Raw genomic sequence first — 20,438 nt, 5'->3', positions numbered from 1 at the left:
TTGAATGAACTCATCAAAGACCTTTTTGGAGCACTGGGGCTGGTGAATCACCAGTTTTTCCCTCCCTCAGCAACTCCATCCTTGCCTGGAGCCCCGGGGAGGGCAGGTGGAGTGGGAAGGGCATGACTTCAGCAAGTTAAAAAAAAAAAAAACGTTTTAAAAAAAAAAAAAAGGCAGAAAGTCGACATCACCCCAGTCATGTGATCCAAAAGCACCAATGGAGGCAGGTCCTGGAAAGGGGAACAGTTAAATTTGTAATTTGGGTTGTGTGAAACACTTCTTTGGGCCTCATAAACAACCACAGAACCACAAGTTGGGCACGGAGGCAGTCACCCAAGAGCGGGTCCGGGATATTGGTCAGCAGGGAGGGCGAATCGTTGTGCCTGCAAACCACAGGGTTTCGGAGGGTGGTAAGCATCAGCAACCACAAGCAAGCCACTATTTTTTTTTTTTTTTTTGTGTTTTGTTTTTTTTTTTCCCCCCCCTCCTACATTTTAAGAAACAATTTCAGAGTTCTTTGAGCAAAAGTAGCTCAGGATCCGCTCCCGAGGCGCCGGGATGGAGCCGAGAGGGATGGCTGGGAGGAGGGTGGTGGCAATGACCAATCTTCACTTTGCACTCCCCAAGGTGGAAGAAACCCTAAATTGCCTCCCAGTGAAGAGAGAGTGAGTTTTGGAGAGGAAACAATGGCTTCAAACAGCATTTTTGAGTCACTTCCTTCTTACCAGCACTTCTTGAGAGGTAAGTGCCATTCAGAATTTCTAAGGAGATGTTTTGCTTTCCCGTGTTTCAGAAAATGCATGTTTGGAGAGGATCTGGGCACTTCCTTGCAGCACATGGGGGTTTTTTCCACTTCAGTTTTCTTTGAGTTGATATCTGAGCTGGCAGAAATGTCATCTCCTTGCTTATCAGTTCCAGAGATTCCTACAAGGTTTCGTTTAAGCTGTTCAAACAAGCTTTGCATGCTCGTGGATTTGCTGTTCCTAAATCCCAGAGGGCTGGGACAGCTCCTGGGAATATCTGCAGGTCCAAGAGTGGCAGCTCCAGCTCCTCTTTGGTTCTTTTCTGGGCACTTTTTGAGCAGCTGCCACCACAAATGACATTGCAGGGAGGGAGCAGCAAGCCCAGCCAGCAGAGCAGGGTTTAGGCTGGGTTTAAGGCTGGGATAAAAGCTTAGGAACCTGCCTAAAGTTTGCTGCAGCTCACGTGGCTGGGGGGAAGGAGTGGTGGGGATGGACTGGGAGGCTCTGGGGATGCTCTGATGGCTGAAGGAGCAGCTGCAGACCTGGAGGGGCTCGGGGGGAACCGAAGGAGCTCAGCCAGCAATCTGTGCTGTGTCACCGGTGACCAAGAGGTTGAAACGTTCTTGTGGTGCTCTCAGCACCCCCTGTGCAGCTGCTGCTTTAGTCATGGCTTATTCACACGGCTCAGCCAGGGAAACTTCTCATCTTCCTGGGAATGACCTTCCTAAAGAGCTCCTGGAGCTGAAATTTCCCCCTGTCCTGCAGAGGGGCTGTGCCCACGTGGGTGACAAGGACACAGAGCCCGGCCCAGCCCAGGCTTGGCCAGGGAGCAGTGGATTTTTGTTGGTTTGTTTGGATTTTTTCCTTTGGTTAAATGTTGGGATTAAATGTGTGAGATGGCATTTCTTGTTTGGATTTAGATGGTTGTTAGTTTTTATCTCTATTATAGTCCCACAAGGTGTGAGTTTTGTGGTACTTTAATAGGTTAAAAATGGAGATACATCTTTCTATAAGGACAAACTGTGATATAAGAAATTATACACAAATTATCTTTACTTTTAACTCAATAACTACTTGGGGCTTGTAATGTGGACTTTTAAATCTAATTACACAACACTAAAACTCATGAAGAAGAAGGTGAAGAAGGTAAAGAAGGACTGGCTTCTGCTCTAAAACTTCTGGGTAAAGAAGGACTGGCTTCTGCTCTAAAACTTCTGGGTAAAGAAGGACTGGCTTCTGCTCTAAAACTTCTAGATAAAAAAGGACTGGCTTCTGCTTTAAAACTTCTAGGCAAAGAAGGACTGGCTTCTGCTCTAAAATTTCTGTCTTGTTTTATACACATCATGAGATTTGAAACCCTTAAGCTCTAAGTTTTCCACCCTGTGATATCACACACTTCTATTCAAACTGCACACTTATAATCTTAATTCTATTATTGAATTTTGGAAGTTTTCTCCATGCCCTCTGCAGGTCTCTGCAGTGTTCTCTGGGGGGGGGGGGGGGTCAGCACAGAAAGTCTGGAATTCTCAGCAGCCAGGGCTCCAGAAATGGAGCAGCACTTCAGAGGTGCCGAGAGCCCAGCCTGGCCACCGTGAGTCAGGAGTTTATTGCCATTAATAACGGGGAATGCGGAAGAGCTGCTCCCAGCTGCTGTGTCACCACTGGCAGCAGCTCCTGAGGCTCACAGCCTGCCCAAATCCTCCCCAGCTCTGCTGTTCCAATCTATTTTTTGCCCCCCTTCTCCTCATGCCCGAAGTTTTTTCTCCATCTTTTTCCTGGCACTGCGGGCTGTGAGTCACCGGCACCTTCGTGCCTGGCTGGGGGAGATGCTGAAGGTGCCAAAGTGCTGCCACAGCTCAGCACCCTGAGCAGGGAAAGGAAGCAATACTGCTAAAATAACAAGCAGGATCTTCCTGCAATTCAGCTTTTTTTTTTTTTTATTATTATTATTTTTATTTAATTTTTTTTTTTTTTAGCTCAGCAACTGCTCGGTGTTTTATGTGCAGCACAGGAAGGGTTCTTGAGGAGATTTTGTGTGTGTGATAAAGAACAGAGTGAACCTCACGGGGCTGTGCTTGTGCCAGGCCACGGGGAGGGATGGAGAGCAGGGGTCGTGTGCTTGGCAGGAACCCAAAACATTTCACAGCAGCTGGTTGAGAACCAAGGGCTGGCTTGGCCACAAAAGGAGGAGTTTCATAAAGCTGCTTAATCCAGCATAAAGCTGCTTAATCCAGCATAAATCTGCTTAATCCAGCTCAACAGCCCAGGATGGGGTTTATTTTTGGCAATCGTGTTGTTCCAGTGCCAGTATTTTGTTTTCTTTGGGGAATGGGCTACAAGCAGGGTTAGGCTGGAAATCACCTGTGTGTCTTAGGAACACCTGGAATGTTCTGGGCCAGGCTGGACTGGGTTTGGAGTAACCTGGGATAGTGGGAGATGTCCCTGCCCACAGCGGGGGGGTGGAATGGGATCATCTTGAAGGTCCCTTCCACCTCAAATCACTCCTGGTTTTTATATTTATATAAAATTTCCTCTTTAGTTCTGACATCCCGGGCACAAAATCCTTGTGTAAAGAAGTTTTTCCTGCAGAGAACCTGGGGTCAAACCCTTCAGTTGAGTTGTAAAACAAATGTTTCATGGTTGCAAAAGAACACCGTGCGTGCGTGTGTGTGAGCGTGGAACGGTTTTCCAGCAGTTCCCTTTTTGTTCCTTTCTCCACTCAAACGAACTCAGGGCAGTTTCAAAATCCTGGGCTCAGCAAAAGGAACGTTTGGGCTCGGGAGCAAGAAAAATAATCATCCCTAGGGTGGGTTGTTCTCACCCTGTTTCTCAACATCCTTTGCAAAGCAGCGTCCCCAAAGTGCCTCTTTTCTGCTTTTCCCGCCAAAATTTATTGCACTTTCTCCCTCAACTGAAATCGTGAAGGAAAGGGGGAAAAAAAAATTTGTTTTCTCTGTGGATTTCCCTTTATCAGGCCAGGCAGCTCTGTGAGAAGGAAACCCATCATTCTTTTGGAGCTTGATACTGGGTGAAAGCTGGGGGAAAAGGAGGGGAGCGGGGAAGCAGCAGGGTGGGAGCAGCCCCGGAGAGCAGCAGCAGCAGCACAGAAACCCTGGCGTGCTCAGGGGTGTGGGACACCACAAAGGATGTGCCCCTCTCCTATCACACCCCAGCAGCTCCTCGCTCAGGGAATCAGCTTCAGGCTGGAGCCTCTCAGATCCCAACACATTCCAAGGAGAACTTTTGGGAGGGGGCATCCAAAGGAGTCCTCTTGGGGTAAAGAGTGACCCTAGAGGTTTTAAAGGAGGTACAGAATAATTGCATCAAACCCCACCCCCCCCCTTAATTCTTATAATTCCTAATTTAATATTTTCTAATGTTTTAATTTCTTATGTTATCATTTCTATTTTTGTAATTTCTCAAGCTCATTTCATTGTAACAATTTTTAATTCCCTGATCATTTTGCCCATGAAAGAACACAGAACTAATCTTTTTCTGCAGCTCAAAAGAGCACCAAGTGTCATATTTTCCAGGAGGGCACTTTTCCCTTGTTTTCTGCTCCAAGGTCTGATTCTTTCAGCAGGCAAAGAAGTTTTCTCCTGGTTTTGGCTTTGTGATAATTTTTTTATTAATTAATCGTGGCCGTGGTTTGATATTTGGATGATTTGGTATCAGCTGGGAATGAGCAGCAGCACAGCAATTTTATAACGTGGAAAACCAGAAAAATACACTCTGGGTGATTCCTTCTGAGTCCTGCAGTGCCAAGGAGCACCCAGGCACGGAGAGGTTCTTGCCTGGTAAATGCAAAATAAAAGTGTGGAGAGTCCAAGGAAGGGCAACAAAGCTGGGAAGGGGCTGGGAAACAAATCCTGGGGGGAAGAGCTGAGCTGGGGGGGCTGAGCCTGGAGCAAAGGAGGCTCAGGGGGGACCTCCCTGCTCTGCACAGCTCCTGCCAGGAGGGGCAGGGAAAGGAGGAGAGGAAATGGCCTCAGATGGCACCAGGGCAGGCTCAGGGTGGAGACTGGGACAGAAAATGTCCCTGGCAGAGTGGTCAGGCCTTGGCAGGAGCTGCCCAGGGAGGTTTGGAGTCCCTGGGATTGTCCCAGAGCAGTCTGGATGTGGCCTTGGGGACAGGCTTTGGGGTGATGGCACTGGCTGATCCTGGAGGTCTTGAGATGATTTAATGGAGAAGCTCTCCCTGCCCTGAAGGTTCTCCCTGGACTCAGGGACTCTGACTCCCACTGAGAATGAGTGGCTCTGACTTCCCTTGTGGTGGGATTCCCCTTGGAAAAGTCCTCAGGTCCCTGGTGCTGGGTGGGATGGAGGCTGAAGGGATCAGGGGCTCCATCCCATCAGCTCCAGAATTGTGGATTCCTCATCCCTGGAAGTGTCCCAGGCCAGGTTGGGGCACCCTGGGACAGAGGGAGGTGTCCCTTCCACGGCAGGGTTGGAATGGGATGATCCTTAAATCCCTCCAAAGCCAAACCAGTCTGGGATTCTCTGTTTCCAGCAGCAGAAAATCCCTGGGAGATTTTTCCAGGCCTTTTTCAGGCTGCCTGCCCCATACCAAAGAGTTAATTCCTAATTCCTGTCAGCATTACAAACCACTGACTGCAGCTTGTGAATAGGAAATTGAACTAAAGCTCATAAAAACCTTGGCTTACAAGGAGAAAAACCTTGCACAATGTCTGATTTACACAGCCTGAGCTCTTTTTTCACTTAAAAGCCTTGAGAAACACTGCGAGGCCTGAGCACAGGAAGTAAAAAGTCTGACAGAGCTGAACATGCTGCTCTGGTGAGATCAAGAGATTTTATCCTGAGCCAAAATATTTCACTGAGCGTTTCAGCAGCCTCACTCAGCCCAGGGATGCCTTGTGCTGAGTCTGAAAGGGATTTAGGCTCTGTCTGGCCTGCACACCCCTCAGATGGTTTTGTCTTTGCCCTCTCTCACTTGGCCATTAATTAGAGATTGTTGGGGGTTTTACCAGCTCCAGCTCTCTGGTGGAAAATGAAAGTATCTCCCCCACACTGCCAGGGCATGCAGTCAAAAATAAACTGCTTTTTTTTTTTTTTCTGTGTGTGTGAGTGTGACCAGAAGATAATCAAGATTTAGTTTGACTGCTGAGGCGTGATCCCAAAATAACAGGATGCTTATCTTGAAATGCATGTGAGAGCCAGGGGCAGTGGCAAGTTTGTGAAAGTAAATTCTTGAAATTGGACTTCAGAATAAAGAATGAGTGTCTCAGTCGTGCTTCTCATTGAGAATGAGTGGCTCTGACTTCCCTTGGGGTGGGATTCCCCTTGGAAAAGTCCTCAGGTCCCTGGTGCTGGCTGGGATGGAGGCTGAAGGGATCAGGGGCTCCATCCCATCAGCTCCAGAATTGGGGATTATTTGAGAGGGGAGAGTCTGTACCTAAACAAGAGTGGCAAGGAAATTACTGCTGTTGGATTTGGGGACTGAATTGGAAAAGCCAAGGAGAAACAACCCTAAGGAAAAAGCAGATTTCTCTGTAGGTTCTCCCAAAACCAGGAGAAATGTCTGACCCTGACATCCTGCCACGTGCAAACAGTACCTGCTGGGTTCCAGAGGTTTCTGCTGCACATCCAGAGGGATTCCCTGCAGGAATGGGGATGGAGAACAGGGCTGACAGGCATTAAATTGTACCAGGGAAGGTTCACTGCCATAAAACCCCAGCGAAGCCAAGGCTTGAACAGAATCCTGCAAACTCCTGGATTTGTCCATACATACAAAGCAGCATGGAACTGATTGGGTTGGAAAATCAACAATTAACAATTTATTTGTTAATAAATTGTTGAGATCATCAACAATTTCTTAACAAATACCAGCCAGGTTGAGGGGGAAAAAACCCAAACCAAACAAAAAAACCCCAAATACAAACAAACAAAAACCAACCAAACAAAAACCAACCAAACAAAACAAGCAAACCAAAACAACCCCAAAACCCAAAAAAACTTTGGAAGGGTTAAATTCTCCCTCTGCCTCTCCCTGCCCTATTTCAGAGCACAAAGCAAACCCTGTTAAAGCTGGGGAAGAAAGATCCCCTGGAAGCAGCTCTGTCATCTGCCAGATGATTTGTGGCTTCCTCCAGGACATCTGGGATTGGCCATGGAGGGAGACAGGCCACGGTGACTCACTGGGCTGAGGGGACAAGAAAACATCTCCCTCCTTTTTTCTGCTTGGAGAGGCTGGGTAATACTGGGATAAACCTGAGTCAGCTGCCCCAACTGTGCAGTGATATCTCCTCTCTGAGAGGGGTCCCTGGGCTCTGGGGGGTGGCAGCCGTGGAGGTGACAGCAGTGCTGGTGGCTGACACACCTGAGCTCCCACAAAGGGCTCCAGGCTGTGGGTGGCTCGGTTTGAAAAGGCAGGTGTTTGTAAAGGAAGGCAGGAGCCTCTCTTGGAATGAAAAAATGCAAATTGTTCCAGTCTGAGTTGTTATGATTTTGAAATTAAGGGGCTCTCAGGTAAAGAAAAGGGAGTAGGAATGACAGTTCTTTACTAGGAATAAAAAAAAAATAAATAAGGATAAAAATAAGAATGAAGTGATGAAAAACAGCAGTGCCAGAGTCAGAGCAGTCCCTGCCCCCTGTGTGTCAGGGTGGTGGCACAGTCCCATCCCAGGGGGCTCAGGGTGGTGGCACAGTCCCATCCCAGGGGGGCTCAGGGTGGTGGCACAGTCCCATCCCAGGGGGGCTCAGGCTGGTGGCACAGTCCCATCCCAGGGGGCTCAGGGTGGTGGCACAGTCCCATCCCAGGGGGGCTCAGGCTGGTGGCACAGTCCCATCCCAGGGGGGCTCAGCCCTCCTGCAGTGCCAGCTGTGGCTCTGCTGGAGCAGGGATCCTGCCCAAGGGGGGAGTTTTCCTCTGCAGCTCCAGGGCTGCTGGAGATGGGCCTGCTCTCCCTCTGGGAATGCAGGGCAGCAGAAAGCTGCTCCTCTGGGAATGCAGGGGGCAAAGGCTGCTGGGCTGTTCCCAGGGCAGATTGGATCCAGGTAGGAATGCTTGGCTCCTCCCCTGGGCAGAGCATCTCCCATGGGATGGTGGAATTTGATCAGCCCTGCAGGGACACTCCCTGGCCATGGACAGCAGAGATCTCCTGCAGGGAGGATGGGCTGGGGGAGAGAGAAAGAACAAACTGCCCCAGGAACAGCAGAGAGCTGCCCCAGCTCTGACAGACGGACATGGGACACACATCCCAGCCCCATCCTGCATTCCCAGCCCAGGGCAGCTGGTGAATCCTTGCCCACACCAGAACATCCTCAGAGGGACTGAAATCAAGGCATGCCACTCCTGCCAATGGAAAGAGAAGGAATTAGGCAGATTCCCAATATTCATTTCCAAAATAAATGACTTTTTTTAACACTGGGATCCCAGCCAAAGCTTAGCTTTACAAACAATTTAAGTTTAATAATAAAACTAAATGGTTTAGTCCAGTAATGCTAATTTTAGTCCAAACCATTAAATTTTCTATAAAGATTTATTGAAAATACAGAGATAGGAGAAAGAAAAGGGCACAGAAGGACTGAGTGTGAACAGGGAAGGAGAGAGTGAGGGCAGCTCAGTTGGAAATTGAGTTTGCTGTTGTCTGGAGGATTCCCCACTTGTGCTGTGAGTGAAACTCTGTCAGGCTGGGCAGTTTCACCTGGTGAAGATCTCTGAGAGCACTTTCTCTGCCTTTGATCACTCTGGCAATTTCTGTTTCCAACCTGCAGTTTTTGGTTTGAGTTTCTGATTCCAGTGAACCCCCCAAGCAGTCCAGGATGGGCTTGGGTTTTTTTTTTTACTTTTGCTTCATGAATATTTTGTCTTCCAGGATGTTTTCTGTCATCTGCCTTCATACTGAAGCTGTGATTTTGAAAGCCCAGAAGCTGCATTTAGGCTGAGTTTTGTCTGCAGGTTGAAAGGTTTATGTCTTACAAGTCTTTCAGAGAAAGCCCTGGAAGGAAACCTGAAAACCCTCAGGTTTTATGAGATCTGCTATAAACATTTCAAGCTGCTGCATTTAGGGCAAGCCCTGCCACCCTCATCAAACCAGCAGCTCAGAGGCTCTGAGCCAGCCCTTCCAGTGGCTTTTGGTGGGGTTTGAAAAGGAAAGGAGAGCTTGGGAAATCCCTGGCAGGTTCAGAGTGGAGCCCAGCGTGGGGCTGTGTGTCCTGGGTGACAAATGTCTGGGACCTTCCAAGCCCCAGCCCCACCTTTGGTTCTGGTTCATTGTTTCAGCTCTCACAAGTTCATTTTTTATGTGGTTTTATGGAATTCACCTGAGCTGTGACAGCCAGACCTGGGCTCAGAGATCCCCAGAATCCTGGAATTAACAGGGTGGGAAGAGATCTTCAGGATCACCCACCAGCAACAGCTTCAGCCCAAGCCATGACCCCAGTGGCCACATCCAGATTCTCCTGGACATTCCCAGAGAATTCCCAGCCCCCCTGAGCCTCCTCTTCTCCACCCTGACCAGCTGGTGGCCACTTTGTCCCTGTCTGGAGGGGATCCAGGATTTTATCCCAAGAATTGCCTCCAGGACAGATTTTCTTCCCTCAAAGAAAGGAGAAGTGTGGCTGCAGGAATGGTTTTAAAGCAGCGCTGCCCTAAATCTGTCCTGGCTGTATGAAATCAGTAGTGAGAGCCCCAGGGTTCATCTCCTGCCCTCACTCAGCACCACAGCTCGTCCTGACACCTGCCAGGGGGGCTGGAGAGTGTCCAGAGATGGGAAAAGGGGCTGGAAAACACATCCTGAGGGATGAGGGAGCAGCTGAGGGAGCTGGGGGGGCTCAGCCTGGAGAAAAGGGGATCAGAGGGAGCTCCTGGAGGGGCAGCGAGGGAGGGCTGGGGAAAGGGAAAGGAGGAGAGGAAATGGCCTCAGATGGCACCAGGGCAGGCTCAGGTTGGAGACTGGGACAGAAAATGTCCCTGGCAGAGTGGTCAGGCCTTGGCAGGAGCTGCCCAGGGAGGTTTGGAGTCCCTGGGATTGTCCCAGAGCAGTCTGGATGTGGCCTTGGGGACAGGCTTTGGGGTGATCCTGGTGGGGCTGGGGTGGCACTGGGTGATCCTGGAGGGTTTTCCCAGCCTTGGTTCTGGCATTCTGAGAAGATCCAGCACTTTTTAACCTCCAGCTCCAGGGCAGGCTGGATCAGTCAGAGCTCTCTGATGCTCAGCCTGGAGCAAAGGAGGCTCAGGGGGGATCTCCCTGCTCTGCACAGCTCCTGCCAGGAGGGGCAGGGAAAGGAGGAGAGGAAATGGCCTCAGATGGCACCAGGGCAGGCTCAGGTTTTTCCAAACTGTTCCTGTGAAACTGAACAAAAAAATCATCACCCAGCTTCCTTTGGGGGATCATTTCCTGGCTGTCCCCTGGATCTCTGGGAGATAAGAACATCTGAGAGTCTCTGTTCAGGTTTCTGTAGAGCTTTGGGACATTTTTGTCCCTGGCAGAGTGGTCAGGCCTTGGCAGGAGCTGCCCAGGGAGGTTTGGAGTCCCTGGAACTGTCCCAGAGCAGTCTGGATGTGGCCTTGGGGACAGGGTTTGGGTGCTGGCACTGGGTGATCCTGGAGGTCCCTTCCCCCCTCGGTGATTTTGGGACTCACAGAGGCCCCAGATGTGAGAGCAGAGCTCCTCCCCCTCCCTTTGTGTTTCAGAATTCAGTTACCAGATAAAATCAGACTTCTGTAGAACACTTCTGGTTTTCAGGACCTCCATGTCAATGAGCTCTGGGGTTTGTCTGAGTCACAGGGAACAGAATCCATGTCTGGAAGGTAACTTCAGACTCCATGAACAGAATTTTCAACTAAAAGAGAGAGGTTGAGATTAAATATTAGGGAGAGATCCTTAGAATGAAATTCCTGGAGAAGCTGTGGCTGCCCCTGGATCCCTGGAAATGTCCAAGGGCAGCTGGGCAGGGCTTGGATCCACCTGGGACAGTGGGAGGTGTCCCTGCCCATGGAGGGGGTGCTGGAACAAGATGATCTTCAAGGTCCTTCCAACCTTTCTGGGTCTGTGTTTGTGCTGGTGGATCACTCTCTGCACAATGTGGTGCTTTCACTGCTCCAAACCCCGTGCAAGAAATTCAGTTCCAACTTTTCCCATCCTTTTGGCCCCCTCTGAGAGGAAAAGGACCCCTCAGCCTGCAGAGTTTTATCTTGATCAATCCTGTAAAAGAGGAGATGGACGGGGCTGAACACCCACACATTTTTCACACCAAAAAAAGTTGTGCACACTGAGAGCAAGAGTGAGGTCTCTTGTAGGAACATGAGCTGCTCCTGGCTGTCCCTGGCTGGAGGAAATGATTTAATTTTCTAAATGAAGCAGGGTTTCCTGTACGCCGTGCCTGGAGATGAAATGGGAGCGACTTGCCAAGGTGAAGAACCAGAGGCAGGACAAACTTTTGGGGTTTGAAAGTGATGAATTGTTCAGGGTTTGGAGTAACAAGCAGAATTTCTAATACTGGGGTGGTTTTGTTTTCCTCCAGTAGGGATTGCAATGGAAATTGTCATTTTTGTCACCAGTTCCCCAGGGAATGGGCACAGCCTGAGGCTGCCAGAGCTCCAGGAAGGTTTGGACAGCTCTGCCAGGGATACCCAGGTTGGGATTGTTGGGGGATCAGGAATTGGATTTGGATAATCCTTGTGGATCCCTAAGGATAATCCACGGTTCTCTCAATCCCATTTGGGATAACAAGACATTACCAACGTGAAGAGGGGTTTAAGGATCCCCTGTGGGGTGAATTTGTGTCAATAAACTGATTTCTAGGCAAGGGAAGATGAGTAAGAGTCACATTTTACTGGGGCATGTGAGGCAACCCTGTCTTTGTGTGCATGGAACCTGATCCAAGAGTCAGGGAAACCACTGGAAAGACCTGGTTGATGGCTTTGGGCTTTCCATGACACCTGGGATGACTCTTGTGCTGCAGAAAAAGGTGTGGCACCCATGGCCCAGGCCAGCAGTTCCTCTTCAAACAGCTGCTTTTGGCTTGGGAGCACAATCGTGGAATCATGGAATGGTTTGGGTTGGAAGGGACCTAAAATCTCACCCAGTGCCACCCGTGCCATGGCAGGGACACCTCCCACTGTGCCAGGCTGCTCCAGCCCCAGTGTCCAGCCTGGCCTTGGGCACTGCCAGGGATCCAGGGATGGAATTCCATCCCAGCCCTGCCCACCCTGCCAGGGAACAATTCCTCATTGCCAAGATCCCAGCCAGCCCTGCCCTCTGGCACTGGGAGCCATTCCCTGGCTGCTGTCCCTGCATCCCCTGGGAATTGTCTCTCTCCAGCTTTCCTGGGGCTCCTCCAGGCCCTGCAAGGCCACCCTGAGCTCAGCCCAAAGCTTCTCCTGTGCAGGTGAGCAATGCCAGCTGTGCCAGCCTTTCCTGCCAGCAGAGCTGCTCCAGCCCTCTGCCCATCCTGGAGCCTCCTCTGCTTTGCCCCACCAGGTCAATCCTTCCCTGCTTTGCTCCATTCTCAGGATGTGCTGAATAAAAACCCTCCCTGTGTGAGCCTGAGGTCCCAATTCCAGCTGCCCACCGGGGCTTGGCTCATTTTTCCAGGTTTATTAGGAAATCCCCCTCCCACCCCTCCCTCCTGTGACAGCTCCGAGGTTTGGGCACATCCGTGTCCCACGTGCCGAGGGCAGAAGGAGCTCTGAGGCTTCGGGGTGTTCCTGCTTTGATGAAACCACCCCAGCTGGAGATCAAAAGCGCTTTTTAAACAGAAGCAGTTGGAGGTTTTCCATCTGCTCAGCTCCTCTTCAGCCTCTGCTGAAGCCCATTCCAGACACAGGGATCAGATCCAGATCCCACTGTCCCAGGGGGTCAGCTGTGGGACCAGGCTGGACACCAGGTCAGCCTCTGCAGCTTCAGGGTTATAAAATCCTGCCCAGATCTTTTGTGATTTAACAGAAATTTCTGGTCAGATTTCTGCTCATTTCCAAGGAAAATCTTTTCCCTCTTCCTTAACTTGTTTTCTGGCTGAGGTCTCTCCCTTGTTAAGGTGAAAAACTTGAATATTTTAAAGCATTGCTGGACTTTTTAGTATTTTTTTTGGCTTCTTTGTTCATTCTGCAGAAAATTAAGGCCTTTTTTATTTGAAACTGCAGTTCAAGGAGGAATGAGAAATTAAACAAATAACCTATAGGAAAACATGAGCTGTCCTATTTTAGGATGTCATTACCTGCAGCAAAGTTTGTCTCGCTTCTTTCTCCTGGGTGAGAAAACAAACTCCCTCGTGACTGAGGTCTGCAGGAAATGCTGCTCTCTGCAACATCTGCACCAGCCAATGCACCCAAACCTTTCTAGCACATGACTTAGGTTGCAAATTTTGCTGCTGGTTTGCATTTCTGCAGCTGGACACCAACCTGCTTTGAGTTATCCTAAAACAAAAGCAAAAAAAATAAAATTACAGAGTGGATTAAAGATTTGCCTGGAGAAAAAAAAAAAAATTTAAATTTTTTTTTTTACCAGAATTCAGTGCAGAAAAGAGAGTGAGAAAGTCAGGAAGGGGAAGAAGTTTTTTATTGTGATTTAACCCTTGAGTAGCAAAGCCACTTTTCCTCTGCTGACCTCTCTTTCCACTGGGGGCTGCATTTTCCAGCTGGAATGGGGAACATTCCCGAGCAGCAGGAGCTGCCAGGATGTCAGGGAATGGTTGAGTGGTGGAAATCTGAGGCCCAGCTGCTGATATTTGAGACACAGGTGTTTGGAGCTGCCTTTGTCTGTGAGTTAAAATCAAGGAATAGAGAAAACTCCCCCAGGCTCTGCTCCCAGAATAATCCACTGGCATTTTTCCAGGGTTTTTTTGTTGGGTTTTGGGGTTTTTTTTGGCAGCTCAGTGTTTGAAGTCCGTCCCCCATTGTTCATCCCACTGGGTTATTGAATTATTGTCCTTTCCTTCACTGCTGTCTTCTCCTTTGGTTGGGGTTGGATGGGTGCAGGTGGCCCAGAGAAATCCTGGTTCTGTCCCTGGCACCTGGAATTGTCCTCTTTGATCCTGATTCCTGGAGCTTTTTTGGAAAGTCAGGGAGGGATCATGGAATCCTGGATTGGTTTGGGTTGGGAGGGGCCTGGAAAACCATCTCACTTCAGCTGCTTTGCACTCAGAGTTTCCCAGTGTCCCATCCAGTCTGGCCTTGGGCACTTCCAGGGATGGGAGACCCACAGACTCCAGGGATGGAGGGATTGGCTTCTCCTGGAGCTGCTGTGCACTCCTCCTCTTTAATTTCTGACTTCACCCAGAGTCCTGAGACAAGTGCTGAACACACCTCCAAAGTTCCTGGTTTTTTCCCCAAATCCCAATCCAGGATTCTCTGCATAGACCCCACTGGATCAACAAGTTCCTGTGGGATCTTCATTTCCTTTTTCCAGGCTCTCCTGGAAGTTTCCTGCATGAGCCTGGGCCTGTTAATTTTGGTTCTGCAGTGACATCAACATCAATTTTGGGGAGGCAGAACTCGAAAGTGGCGTGTGCTGGGCGTGGGAGGGAGAGAATGGCAGGGAAAAAGGAGAATTATTTCTAAACTGGTTTCTTTGCTGTTACTTTTTCGCTTGAACAGATGTGAAACTCGAGAGGCAGCTTGTGTCAGAGCTCTGATGCAAGTGGTGATGTGGCAGATAAAAAGTGAGGAGGGTGGTGAGCCAAAGGCTTGGTTGGTGTCAGGATTAGAGCAGGGCAGAAGTTGTGTCTCCTGGGCAGGGGAATTGCTGGGCTCAGCCCCTGCCCGTGGCTCTGGGGCCATGGATGGGCCTGGAGCAGAGCCTGGGCTGCTCTGAGCTCTGCACACAGGGACAGACACAGGGACAGACAGGGACAGACACAGGGACAGACAGGCACAGGGACAGACCCAGGGCTGAGGCCCCTCTCAGCTGGGGCTCCTCTCCAGGCTGAGCAGCCCCAGCTGATGCCTTGTGCAGGCTGGCCCAGAGCAGGGGCTGGGCAGAGCTCCAGAATAAATCAGAGATTGATTCCAAGGATTTCCTGCATGGACCCACCTTGGGCAGCACCAGAGCCCAGCCAGGGCTGCACCCAAGATGACCCAAAATGGACCCAAAATGGACCCAAGACGAACCAAAATGGTCCCAAAATGAACCCAAGATGACCCAAAATGGCCCCAAAATGCCCGGCCAGGCACGGGGTCTCTCCCTGGGATCAGCTCTGCTCCATTCCCACCTTGCAGTTCATTGTCCCAGCCCAGCTTTAGCCCAGGCACTCCCACCCTGCTTGTTTTTCTCTCTCCAGCCCACGGGGTTTGTGCTCCTGGGCTGGGATTGGGATCATTTGTCCTTGGTGCCCAGCTGGAGCAGGAATTGTTTTGTCTCCCTGCTCTGTGCACAGAGCTCACCATCCCATAATAAGAAGCTCAGAAGTTCAAACTAGAGCAGCACAGAGTGTGAAAATATAAAAGCTCAAACCTGAGCCATCACAGCTCCCTCAGCCTTCCCTGGGCACGGAGCTGCTCCAGGCCCTTGCTCAGCTCCAGGAGCTCCTGGCCCTGCTGTGCTGAGGAGCCAGAGCTGGGCACAGCACCCAGAGGTGCCCCCAGGGCTGGGCACAGCACCCAGAGGTGCCCCCAGGGCTGGGCACAGCACCCAGAGGTGTCCCCAGAGCTGGGCACAGCACCCAGAGGTGCCCCCAGGGCTGGGCACAGCACCCAGAGGTGCCCCCAGAGCTGGGCACAGCACCCAGAGGTGCCCCCAGAGCTGGGCACAGCACCCAGAGGTGCCCCCAGAGGCTGGGCACAGCACCCAGAGGTGTCCCCAGGGCTGGGCACAGCACCCAGAGGTGCCCCCAGGGCTGGGCACAGCACCCAGAGGTGCCCCCAGGGCTGGGCACTCCCTGACCTGGTGATGTTTCCAGGGAAATTTTGGAGAAGCACTTGGGATGGAGATGGAGTGACTGACTTGAACACTTCAGGCAGTCACTCCATGGAGATGAATTCCATGAAATCCAAGGTGGTGAAAGCCCCTCTTGCTTCTCATGAGAGTTTGTCATTCTTTTCCTAGCTAGGCCTTCCTTTAGTGGGAAGTTCCAAAAATCTTTCGTTGAAAATGTGCAAAGGCTTCTCCTTGGAGGGTAAAATTTCAGGTGGAGGCATCTCCTGATTTCAAGCCAGGTCTGGTTTGGAGCAATCCCAAAGCCAGGAGATGCTGTCCTGGGCAGACCCAGATCTCCTACAGCCCTGGATGTGCTTCTGCCTGAGGTCTCTGAAACCGACAGGGATTTGATCTGATGGAAGGTTCCAAAACCTCCCTCAGGCTCCCCTCAGCTGGGAGGGAGCTCTGACAGAGCCTCCCACGAGAGCCAAGGGAACTTCAGCCCACTTCTGCTCTATCGACTTCAGACAAGTTGGCCCACAAACCACAGGAGCTGGGGGAGGGCCAGAGACAACCAGGGGAGATCACACAGGCTCTGCCCCCTCAAAAGCAGCCTGGGAGGGGAGTTTGCAGCTCACTTTGGCATCCAAAGTCAGTCAAATCCATCCTGGAATGCTCCAGTTACTCTGAGAATAGGATATTCCTCATCTTCGTGGGTGAAGAATGATCAGATTGTGAATTCAGCAGTTCTGAGAACCTCAACTTTACAGCAATCTCCCAAAAGATCTCGTGTTTACCTCAAAATTCAGATTGAATCAAGCTGGGGTTTTAATCAGACATTTATTTCCTGAGCCCCACACTCTATTTCAGGGCCCTAAAGTTGCACCTCTCCAGCTGCAATCCAGCTCAGATAAAAACCACAAAGGAAATCCAGGGAAAAAGTGTTCTCCAGTTACTTTTGAGCAGCAGGAGAACTTGAAAATGCCAAGGGCTTTTTCTGGACATCAGGCTGGGTCCCTTCCAACTCAGGATATTCCTGATAGACTCCCTAAAACCCTCCCAGGCTCCAGCAGAGCAGGAGGTTCTTGTGGCACACAAATAATTCATTCATGCACTTTAAATTATTTCTTCTTTTCAATTTTTTTTCTTGCTGAAAAGAATTGAAATCAAAACTTCATTTAAAAAAAAAATAATAATAATTCCAGAGTTATTTTTTCCCCCCTGCTCTCCCTGGTGTTGATCTGGCACCGGGAAGGTGCAGGAACACTTGCAGGGTGCAAAGCCAAAGCTGCTGTAGGGAAAGGCTCCACCTCTGGCACAGGGAATAACCTTTGCCCAGGGAAAGGTTATTTTATTTTATTTTATTTTATTTTATTTTATTTTATTTTATTTTATTTTATTTTATTTTATTTTATTTTATTTTATTTTATTTTATTTTATTTTATTTTATTTTATTTTATTTTTTTTTATTTTTTTTTATTTTATTTTATTTTATTTTATTTTATTTTATTTTATTTTATTTTATTTTATTTTAATTTTTATTATTTCCCTTTTATTCCCTGTTATCAGAGCTTGGCTGTGGGGTTTTTTTTCCCTTCTGGGTAAATTTCCAGGCTGGTGCCTCTCTGCTTGGCAGGGCAGGATTCCCTGTAGGACAGCCCAAGTGACCTTGGAGAGCAGAGCCTGCTCCTTGAGGAGCCCGAGCTGCAGAATTTGGGGCAGGGGGTGGGAATGGTGGGAGGACAGAATGCCAGAATCCCCAAATCCCTGAGGCTGGAAAAGACCTCTGAGACCACCCAGTCCCAGCTGTGCCCCATGGCCACCTTGTCCCCAGCCCAGAGCTCCGGGTGCCACCTCCAGGCCTTCCTTGGACACCTCCAGTTGCTCCTTTGGCTTTTTAGAGGCATTTCCATTCATTCAGCCCTCACTCCAGCAAAAGGGCACTGCATGGCCAAGGAATCATGGAAATGTGCATGGGATCATGGGATGGTTGGGCTTGGAAGGGACTTCCAAGGCTTTTTCATTCCTACCCCCTGCCACTCCCTCCCAGGTGTTGCTCCTTGGACAATGCTCCATTGCCTTGGACAATTCCAGGGATGCAGCATCCTCGATTTTTCCAGGCACACCAGAGCCATTCCCTGGCTGTCTCAGCATAGCACAACCCCTCCCTCAACCACAAATTCCAGGTGGAATCACAAAAACGGAGCAGAAGGAGAAAATCAATCACAAATTCGAGCAGAAGGAGAGCTCAGCCTCTGCCCTGCCCCACCGCGAGGTTTTCGTTCCTCCCTGCAGGAAAGAGCTCGGCTCACACCTGCACCCACTTTCCTCCAGGAAAAAAACCCCGAGAGGCTCCAAGCTGGCAAAGAGCACCCCAAAACCCCCCCTGTCCCCAGAGTCCTGGCCCAGCTGCTGGCCTCTTTGGGGCATCCTGTTTGGAGGAAAACAAGTGGCAGTTGCAGGAGGGGTTGCGAGAGCGAGCAAACCGCAGCCCCTGCCTGGCGCTGATAAGGGCCCTGCGCTGCTCTTGCAGCAGTTCCGTCCCCGCTGCCTTCCTGTCCCCAAGCTGTCCCCCAGCTCCTCTGCAGCTCCTTGGGGTTCTCAGAAGGGACAGCAGCTCTGCAGCCCGCAGGGAACGAGGGTCTGCAGCCTCCCCTGGGGAGGGAGCAGGCTGGGAAGGAGTGGGTTTGGAAGCGCGGAGACGTTGCCGTTTTTTGGGGTTTTTTGGGGTTTTTTTGGGGTTTTTTGGGTTTTTTTTGGGGAGTTTGCAGCCCCCTGGTTGATGTCCCCCTGAAGAGCTGATCCAAGCCATGCTCAGAGCTGGTGACACAGCCCAGAAACGCTTCAGGGGCCATCAGTGGGACAGAGATCTGTGTTTGTGTCTCGGGGCGACGCAGACTCCGAGATGTCACAACTCAAGGGGAAAGATGGAAAAAACCAAACTTAAAATGCACCAGGAGAGGTTCTGAAAAGAGAATTTTGAGGGGTTTTTCACCCATGAGCAGTGAGGAAGTGGAATCATTGCCCACGGTGGAGTCACTGTCTCTGGGGGTGTTCAGGAGTCTGGATGGGGCCTTGGGGACAGGGTTTGGGGACAGAGTTGGGTGGCACTGAATCTGAATCAGAATTCATCCCTTTAATCCAGTAAAAACCAGAATTTATCCCATTTAATTCAGGAAAAATCAGAATTTATCCCTTTAATCCAGGTACAATCAGAATTTATCCCTTTAATCCAGTAAAAACCAGAATTTATCCCTTTAATCCAGGTAAAATCAGAATTTATCCCCTTTAATCCAGTAAAAATCAGAATTTATCCCTTTAATCCAGTAAAAATCAGCATTCATCCCTTTAATCCAGTAAAAATCAGAATTTACCCCTTTAATCCAATAAAAATAAGAATTTATCCCTTTAATCCAGTAAAAATCAGAATTTATCCCTTTAATCCAGTAAAAATCAGAATTTATCCCTTCAATCCAGTAAAAAAAAATACAATTAGTATATTAATATGTTATATTTTACATGGTAAATGTTATATTATAAATTATAATATAATTAATATTATATAATAATTATTAAAATGGAATATAAATATCTAACTAGAAAATGATATATAGATATAAAATATAAAACATAAAACATAAAGTATAAATATTATAATATAATCATAATAGATATGATTCTATCTTATATTTTAAAATATAAAATATAAATTATAAAGTATATTAGAGAAATTATTATTATATCAATAAATTATTATAGATATTATTTTAGACATGATAATTATTAAAATATTAGAAAATATAGAAATTAATTATAATACTAATATTCTAATGTAAAAATTATTGTACAAATTTCATATTTTATACTTTACATAAAATCCTGATGCTCAGGAGTTCCACGGGGAGTTTATAGAGGTAAATAATAAATATTTTATTATCTATAAAATATAAATTTTATAATCATATAAACATAATAGATATTCTATCTTACAATTAAAAAATATATTTTATAAGGTATAATGTAAATATTTTAGTACAATAATAGAAATTATAACAATAAATTATAATACCAATATTAAAATGCAAGAATTATTGTATAAATTTTATATTTTATACTTGATATAAAATCCCGATGCTCAGGGTTTCCATGGGGAGTTTATAGAGGTAAAAATATATAATTTAATGTCTATAATCTGTAAAATATATAAAAATGTATAGAATATAAATTAGAAACTATAACTTATAAATATTATAATATAATCATAATAATAGATATTCTAGCTTATGTTTTAAAATAAAATTATAAGCTATAATATGAATATTTTAATATAATATTATTAAAATAATATAAATTATAAAAATATAATACTAATATTCTAATGTAATAATTATGGCATAAATTTTATATTTTGTACTTTATATAAAACCCTGCTGCTCTGGATTTCCAGGGGGAGTTTATAGAGGTAAAAAATAGATGATTTAATATCTATAATCTATAAAATGTAAGATATAAAAAATAAAGTGTAATTTATATAAAATATCAATTGAATTTATAATAATAGATATTCTAGCTTATATTTTAAAATATAAATTTAAAGTATGAAGTATTACATAAATATTTCCATATATTAATTATTAAAATAATAGAAATTATAAAAAAATAAATTAATAAATTGTAGTAATAAATTATAATAGAAATATTATCATGTAATATATTATAGCATGTATTATATATGTATTGTAATGTAATAATTATAGGATAAATTTTATATTTTATACTTTACATAAAACCCTGATGCTCTGGATTTCCAGGGGGAGTTTATAGAGGTAACTGATAGATCATTTAATAGCTATAAAATAGAAAATGTAAGATATAAAAA

General features: G+C 47.5%; 1 protein-coding gene across 3 annotated transcripts in view; it reads left to right on the top strand.

The window, feature by feature from the left end:
- Positions 1 to 228: 228 nt before the first annotated feature.
- The window catches only part of LOC103815716 (runt-related transcription factor 1), an 89,682-nt gene continuing 69,472 nt past the window's right edge, over positions 229 to 20,438 (top strand). For all 3 annotated transcript variants that reach the window (XM_050978459.1, XM_050978420.1, XM_050978510.1), the window contains exons 1-2: positions 229 to 410; positions 628 to 741. In XM_050978459.1, the coding sequence (XP_050834416.1) occupies positions 687 to 741 (55 nt within the window). In that variant the 5' untranslated portion in view covers positions 229 to 410; positions 628 to 686. The remainder of the gene's footprint in view (positions 411 to 627; positions 742 to 20,438) is intronic.

This window comes from Serinus canaria, chromosome 1 (assembly GCF_022539315.1).
Source record: "Serinus canaria isolate serCan28SL12 chromosome 1, serCan2020, whole genome shotgun sequence".
NCBI classification, from domain to species: domain Eukaryota; kingdom Metazoa; phylum Chordata; class Aves; order Passeriformes; family Fringillidae; genus Serinus; species Serinus canaria.
Note: the sequence above shows the minus strand (reverse complement) of the source record. Positions and strands in the feature narration are given on the sequence as shown.